This window comes from Elaeis guineensis, chromosome 2 (assembly GCF_000442705.2).
Source record: "Elaeis guineensis isolate ETL-2024a chromosome 2, EG11, whole genome shotgun sequence".
NCBI classification, from domain to species: domain Eukaryota; kingdom Viridiplantae; phylum Streptophyta; class Magnoliopsida; order Arecales; family Arecaceae; genus Elaeis; species Elaeis guineensis.
The window spans coordinates 85044773-85052979 of NC_025994.2; the positions used below are offsets into that span (position 1 = coordinate 85044773).

General features: G+C 35.3%; 1 protein-coding gene across 1 annotated transcript; it reads right to left on the bottom strand.

The window, feature by feature from the left end:
- Positions 1–4997: 4997 nt before the first annotated feature.
- Positions 4998–8207, bottom strand: LOC105055984 (small ribosomal subunit protein uS19). The gene is made up of 4 exons (XM_010938035.2): positions 8034–8207; positions 7780–7928; positions 7580–7637; positions 4998–5414 (listed from the first exon to the last, which is right to left on the bottom strand). Exons 1-4 carry the CDS (start codon positions 8190–8192, stop codon positions 5166–5168), a joined length of 615 nt encoding a protein of 204 aa, XP_010936337.2. The 5' UTR covers positions 8193–8207; the 3' UTR covers positions 4998–5165.

Sequence of the window (8207 nt, forward strand, 5' to 3'; positions counted from 1 at the left end):
CGTTCTTATGCAAATAGCTTAATAATGTTCTAGCGATGGACCAAGCTTAAAGATTGGTCTCGGTGCTTTGTTTACTAGTTTAAACTGATGGAAGTGAACCAAAACTTGCGAGTTTGCATCGATGGCAAGACAATAGATAGGTCATATGGAATCAAAATCTTATCTATGATCACATCTTAATCTATAACCGCAACGAATCATAGAGAGCTTCTCAGTGCTTCAGGCTTAAGATTTGGATGCGTGCAGTCTTATATTCCTGCAAGAGGAGAGGTTTGAACTCATGATGCGTAAGTCACGGTGGAACAACTTTGTGGTTGCATCAAGGTTCGCCTTCTGTGACCTACCAATCATAGGATACCATAATTTATTGTATCTTCCATTTTTTAAATGCATCCATGGAGAAATGAAGCCGTGACTGGTGGCGTGTACCAAAATAATAGGTTACTCCTATGTGCCAGAAGTACCCATCAATCCAGTTAAATTAATAACGGGCAAGAATAAATACAATAGCTACAAGCCAACTTGCCTACCTTTTGCCCTTTTTCAGTACTTAAGCAAACATGTTCCTTCTCTTTTCACAAATTTAATAAGTGGGCAGGCAGGTGGAGGTATGATGTTCCGTAGTGTGAACCTTTCCTTTTCCGGAGCCCTGGGGAATGTGACATGTATAAGCCCTATATTCCCTAGTTAAAATATTTTAATTGCTATAGATGTGGACCATGCGTCATGGGATAAACTTGTTTTGATGCTCAATAATAGACTTGTATTTTGGTAAACGAACTTTAGAACAAGTTCATGCTTGATCTATACGCCAAATCATAATAATGAACCTTGAATGCTGGATAATTTTTTCCTTTTTGTATAGTAAAACTTTATTGGATACCGGAATAGCGAAACCAAGTCATTCTCAGCGTCGTTGAACTACTTTATTCGCCATAGAGTACCGCCATTACAACCTTGCAGTGCACGTTACCATCCATAATGGCACTACAAACTGGAAGCTGGTGCATAAATGTAAACCGCATATTGTGTCATGAATTAGTTACGATCAGTAAGGATGACCAGGATTTTAAAATCAAAGAAGAAGCCTTTTGGTGGAGTTTGGCAGGAGAATCCTGTCTTACATTGACTTGGTATTTGGTTCTCTTTGGTTGCAAACTTACAACTATCCGCTGGATATCTCGCTCTACATCGAGAGGGGAGAAGGTCAGGAGAGGGAGGATTTTGCGTGCTTAGGAAGGCTGCCGAATGCATGGTCCCGGGATTGCTATCATTTTTTCTTTTTTTTCAATAGTCTGGAGTATGGACATCTTTCTTCTTCTTTCTATCTCGGTTGGGATGGTCAAATTATTGGATAATTTGACGATTCATAAAAATTATTTATTTAAAAAAATAATTATGAAAAAAATTATTTTTATATATTAGTTGATAAAAAAATTACTTCAAAAAATAATACGAAAAAAGATTACTACGTTTGATTGAAGATAATCTTATATAGAATATGACAAAAATTATAAATATATCTTTCAATATAAAATATTTTTTAATATTAAATATCATTGTCATCTCTAATTAGTTTTTTTATAATGACTATAATCAATAGCCTATTAATAATGTCATCTGTATTTTATTTTTTTTGTAAAAGCTTTTATTGAATGAATTTGAAAATATATCAGAACAAATTCGATGATTATATATGTAGCTTTATTGAAAGTATTTCTATCAAGTATGGATTACCACCACTCGAAAATTTATCAAATACTAACCTCCTCCTCATGGTATTTATTTTATCTTCTTTCTTCGAAAAATAAATATGAGGTTAACCAATTTTTTTACCATATGTCTTCTATTTTTTATATCAAATATGATAATGTGACATGAGATTCATTTTTCTATATCAGATTACCCCCAACCAAATAAATTTTTTTTGAGGGTAAAAAATTTATTCAAAAATTTATATTTTTTGAATAATATTTTTCAACAATATTAGACAGAAAAATAATTTACTCATATTCTTTTTATATTAAAAAATGATTTAAAAATCTGTTACCTATATTCTTTAGCATTATTAGTTTTCTGGATAAGTTGCTAAGATCTATCCATATTTTTTATAATATTTTTATTATATAAATATTATTATATATAACAGTATAATATGATATATTATATTATATTATTATAATAATATATTATAATATACTATAATAAATATTTAATATATTATTATATTATTATATTATATTAATATCCTATATTATTATAATATAATATATATTATATAATATTATTATATATAAAACATATTCTACTATTATATTATTATTATATATTATATAAATATTATTATATGTAATAATATAATATAATATATTGTTATATTATAATATTATAATATTTTATAATACATTAATATGTAATAATATATTATTATATTATTATTATAATATATTATAGCATGTTATATTATATTATGTTCATATCTTATATTAATATAATATAATATGTATTATTATATATAATAATATATTACATTATTATATGATAATAATATATTATATTACATTATATTATAATAATTTTATTTTAATAATATATATATTATATTATATTATAATAATATATTATATAAATATTACTATCCATAATAATATAATATAATTATGATATACTATATTATAATATATTATTATATTATATTAAGATTTTGTTACAATCCTCTTTATAATATTTTATTATAAAAGATATTTTAAATATTTTATTACAAAGGATATTTTGCTATAGTGCCCCACCTCACTCCCTCCCCATACCCTCTCTTCTTTCTTCTTCTCCGCTGTAGCACCCCCCTTCTCGCACCCCTTCTCCCTGCAACTCTTCTTTTTTCTTTTCCATTACAACCCCTCTCTTCTTTCTTCTTCTCTACTGCCACCTGCAGGTTCTCGACCCATCGGTACTCTCTTGCTCATGCGACTCCACCACCACATCCCCCTCCCTTGCCCACAGTGCCCCGACCACCCCCTGACAAATCTTCCGCCCATCGAATCCTTTGCCTCACCACTACCCCTCCTAGCTCCTTCAGCGGCCCGCGGCTTCTCCGCACCACCCCTTCGGCTCATGACTTTTCCACGCCACCACCCTTCTCTATCCCACCTCCCCCCACGGGCCGTTGGTTCTCCATGCCAACCCCTCCCTCCCATGGCCTGCAGCTTCTCTACGCCATCAACCTTGCCCCGTAGATTCTCCACGCCATACTAACCACCACTCCCACCCCCACCCCTACTCCTATGCCTCCTCCGCCTTCGATGGCGTCTGTAGCTTTTCTGCACCACCACAGCCCCCACCGCCCCTCTCCTCCGCCTTCGTTGCATAGAGAAGGCTTTTTGAAAAAAAAATATGGTATAAAATAATTTTAATATTTAAAAATTTATTGCATCAGTCATGCACATGAACCTCTCATCCAGTTAAAATCTGAATGGTCCATATTTAATCTGACGGTAAGAAATACATAAAAAGTAAAAGAACTAAAATATCTTTTGAAGCATTGTAGCAAAATTCATTATATTATTATTATTATAAGATTAAGGATATGTTAGGAATGAATTAAAAAAATTATTTTTTGATAAGTAAGTAAAATTTTTTTCCATTTGATGGATAAATATTATTCATAAAAAAATAACTTATCCATCTTGAAAAATGTGAGAACATGAATAAATGGTCAATGAAAAAATTGATCAATTTTTTATGATATTTATCCATAAAAAAATAAATTTATGAATAAAACTTGGGTTGCTAAAGTAGTTAGCCTACTGTGTGTTAGTTCCATACTTCAAATTGTACGAGTTTTAGCCTTTAAGATGACGATGATAATGATCTAGCTTTTCTCATGTCAGATTATCTCCAACCAAATGAACCCTAAGAATAAAACATCAGTTGTCAAACTAGTTAGTCTACTGTGTATTAGTTCTGCACCTCAAATCGCACGAATTCTAGCCTTTAAAATGATGATGATGATGATAGAAGAGGCACGTTGGCGATGGCGTAGAATCCATTCCAAAGGGCTGTGCTCAAGAACGACGAAGGCATGAGCTAAATATATCGAAAGCTTAAGTGGATCAAAATACCAGGTTTGCTAAGGAATTCCAGAAACAACTGAAAAGAATCTAATTCCTAGTCCCACGGGTGCATGCTCTATAACGTGGGACTTCTCTTAGCAAAATAAAAAATCCTTGAAAGGTACGACTTTGCGCCATGAAGTTTGGGTGAAAAAAAGCAAGCACCACTTAAGTCCTGCCCGGTCCATAACAAACCACACTCGAGCCTGGTATCATGAGGCAGTTTCAGGCCGGGCCACTCGGAGCCAAAAATTGGACCTAGGAGTATAATTTAACCTGGCCGACGAGCACCCCAGTAGATTCGTTTACGTGCGTGACTTGGTAACTCCCTGTTCCCGATCTTCATCCCACCATCCGACCACGAAACGAAGCAACCCGAAGGGCAATGCCATGGCCAAGCCCACTAAGAAACACATCGCTTTTGGAAGAGTAAATCGCCCTTGAAGACAAAAATTAAAATACTAACACACAGAAAATACTAAACGCATCTATGTATAGCAAATGTTTATAAGTGTCACCGCATAATAAAAATGACTTATTTAACTAGATCAACTGAATATAATTTTTACAACATATGGTGTGCAACAAATCCAAACATCTCAACTATGGATGTTTTTAGCATCCATAAATCAATGTTCTTTGACAAAGTAAACTGTTAAGAAAGTACTTGACAAGTACTTGACATAAAGTAACAAGCTGGATTTAGGTCTTGTAGAGAATGGAATTAAAATACCTCCGGCTTTTGGGTTCTTACAGCCGATGTTTGTAATCGCTTTGATAAGCCGTGGTGAACAAGCAAAACCAAACGAATGAAACAACAAATAGTACAGAATATGTTGGAAGTTAAATGCTAACTTGCACTCAAGGAGATAAAACTAATATACGCAAGGGATCAAACTGAACTTGTCATTGGAAGAGAGTTTAATTATCCAGATTAAACAATTTATCCAGGTCAAAATTCCATAAATTGGGAAAAAAATGTTTCCATCAAAAAAAAAACCACTAAATGGAGCTCAAAGTACAGAAAATTTTGACAGCATATGACAACGAAACTCCTCACTTGAGCGGAATGAACCTTGAAGAGTGGGTGGCACCAATACCAGGCCTACCATGTTTCACAGGCTTGTAGGAGATGGAGAACTCCGCTAGGTAGTGACCTATCATCTCAGGTTTGATTTCAACCTGGTTGAAGGTCTTGCCGTTGTATACCCCAACAATGCTCCCTATCATCTCAGGCACTATAATCATGTTGCGGAGGTGAGTCCTGACTGGTTCAGGCTTCTCGCCAGGAGGGGCCTCCTTTTTCTGTACAAGTAATTGATAACATAGGAGCAATAAGGATCAATTTTTGTTTACCAACTTATGAGCAAAAAAATTCCAAAATATCAATCTCATCAAGACACCACTTTTTATTCTTTTACTTTTATTGAGACTAGGAGGGCTAATTCCCACCTCCTACCCTAATCCCCATCCAACCCCCTGAGGGCTGATGCCAACTGGAATCAAATTCCGCCCCCCCATCCAAGTGCAAGGGGTGATATCATTGGAGCAAGCTCTAGGTGGTAAGATACCATATAAAACTCTACAAAATGCGAATACCATGGCATCTCAAGAAATAAGTTAGGATGAGCTATCCCCCCCACCCTTTTTTTTTTCCTTTTCAGGAAAAGAGTTGAGCTAAGCTCAACCTGCTTTCTTTAAGGAAATGAAAGGAAACAACACAAGTAGCTAGTATTATTAAAAAGTAATCATGGTGTTCAAAGATACGCTTTGAAGAAATGAGAAAATGAAGTAATAAGGTTGACTATATGCTTCGAAACAAAACAGTAAGAAATACTATAAGTTCATATTTTCCTCATAAAACAGACTAGGTAAACTAGCATTCTACCAATGAGTGACTGTACATCAATTTCCAAAAAAGCAGACTAAACTTTCAGAAGATCATACTACATCATTTGGTATAACTTTAAGTGTCAAGGGTTTAAGCATTTCCACATTATTATCCTGGAGATAACTGATGGACCATCCCCTAGTTAAATTCACCTTTCTCCATGTCAGTCTAAACTCCTACATCTTGGAGAATCATGAAAGGTTGCTTTCAATTCCATGAGCAGTCTCAACCTTCAGTGATCATAGCCTGGAATATCAAGGTGATGGAAAACTAACTGCAGAAAGTCTTTTTGGTTGATATTCAGGTGAGTAGATGTAACATAGGGTTCGATGATGGTGTTCGTAAACCATATCTATGTTAAGATTGAATTGCAGCTTAAGACTGATTTGCAACTTAAGACATTTGAATACTTCAGATGATGAACATATATGAAACAGGAGGCCACCATGCATGTAAAGGAGCCGGAGGCTTTTAAGATAAATGTTAGAAAGTGAGAATGGTGGCAAACTCTTAGAATCGTTTGATAATATAAAGCAAATTAAATGGAACTGCTTGGGATTAGCATACGTTAAAAGACAGCAAACTGATATTAGATTGACAAGAATATTCAACAGTCCAAGTAGCATCAATCTCACATAACTCATTAGAGTTAATGATAGTTTTTTAGGAAGCCCAAAGTACCATGTTATCAAATGAACCATGTATTAATACAGAAGATTCATACAAAGGAAGAGAATGACAGTCAAAATTACCAATTGCAAAACAATCATGCAGGAAAATGTCTTACCCCATTTCAGTTTGAGCTTTGGAGTTTTGGCAGATAAGAAATAAAAGAAATCTAAAAGTCAGATGGGTAATCAGCAGAACACATATAAAGTAGACGTAAAACAAGTCAAGACATAATAGAGTAGACATACTTCTATAGCAAATTATGTTATTTCGGATCTTTGAATGTAAAGTTCGATCATGTTGTTTTCGAAAAAAGTTGAAAGTATTTTTCACGATATTTCAGGATTGTATTATATTGATCAATTGTTTGATGACAATTTACATATAACAATCTAAACATATGATGAAGAAACTTAAAAATCATATTTTTCAATGAGAATTGCAATAGTATGTCTTATCACTCGGTTATCTTATGGCAGCTTCACAAAATCTGCACATAGAGATGATCTATCAACATAATTTATGAAAGAGAAATTTCAAAGTGTACTTAAGACCCTCTTGGTAGGATTTTAGCAGCTTAGAGTTCACACATCAGAGCTCTAATATCGTGATCTACCGTTAATGAGGCCCAATCTATTCAACAAACCACATTCTCTTTCCCTTCAAATTCTCCCAAACCCCCGACAAGAACATCTCTCGGCCATCGAAGAAATAGAAAAACACCCCAAGACTTGGAATCTATCAGAGACTTGCAAGACGAAACAATTGCTGCACAACATAGAAATTTCACTCCTACAACAAATAACACATGATAACTAAACACGTAAAAAATATCAGATCTAATATGGAAGTCCAACATCGCATAAGGAGCATAGGAAATAGAAACAAAACAGGATTTTGGCGATCTTACCGCCTTGCGCAGCTTCTTGATCAGAGCCATTGGCTTCCGCTTCAGACCCCGCTGGAACCTGATCAATGAATTCATTCATGAAACAAATTAAACATATAAATGATTTGATTGCATTAAACAAAAGAGTGAGATAAGGCCCATGGAGGAAAACCAGATCCGGCCGAAGATAAATAAGGGAGAATGGGGGAATAGGGGCTTGCCTCCTGCGAGCGCGAGCAGGGAAAAGCTTGACGAGCTCGTCGGTGGACATGTCGAGGAGCGCATCGAGATCGACCCCTCTATAGCTGAACTTCCTGAACGTCCTCTTCTTCGGTTGCCCCCCGGCCGCCACCTCCACCTCGGCATCAGCCTGCATGCATCCCAGAAGAAGAAAAGTAGTCAGAGAGAGGCCTTCCACGACATCAACTCAGGCTTGGATTCGTTAAAGACGAGAGTAAAAGGAGAGGAGGCTCGCCATTGTTGAGATTGGATCGAAGAAGGAAGAAGCGAGCTCTGAAGCGGGGTTGCTAGGGTTTTTTTCCCTCCTTTCCGGCCATCTGATAGTTTTATATGGACTTAGGTAAAGCACGTGATGTGCACGTGATAGGGGGAGAAGCTTGCACCATACCGACATGGTTTGGGTTTTAAT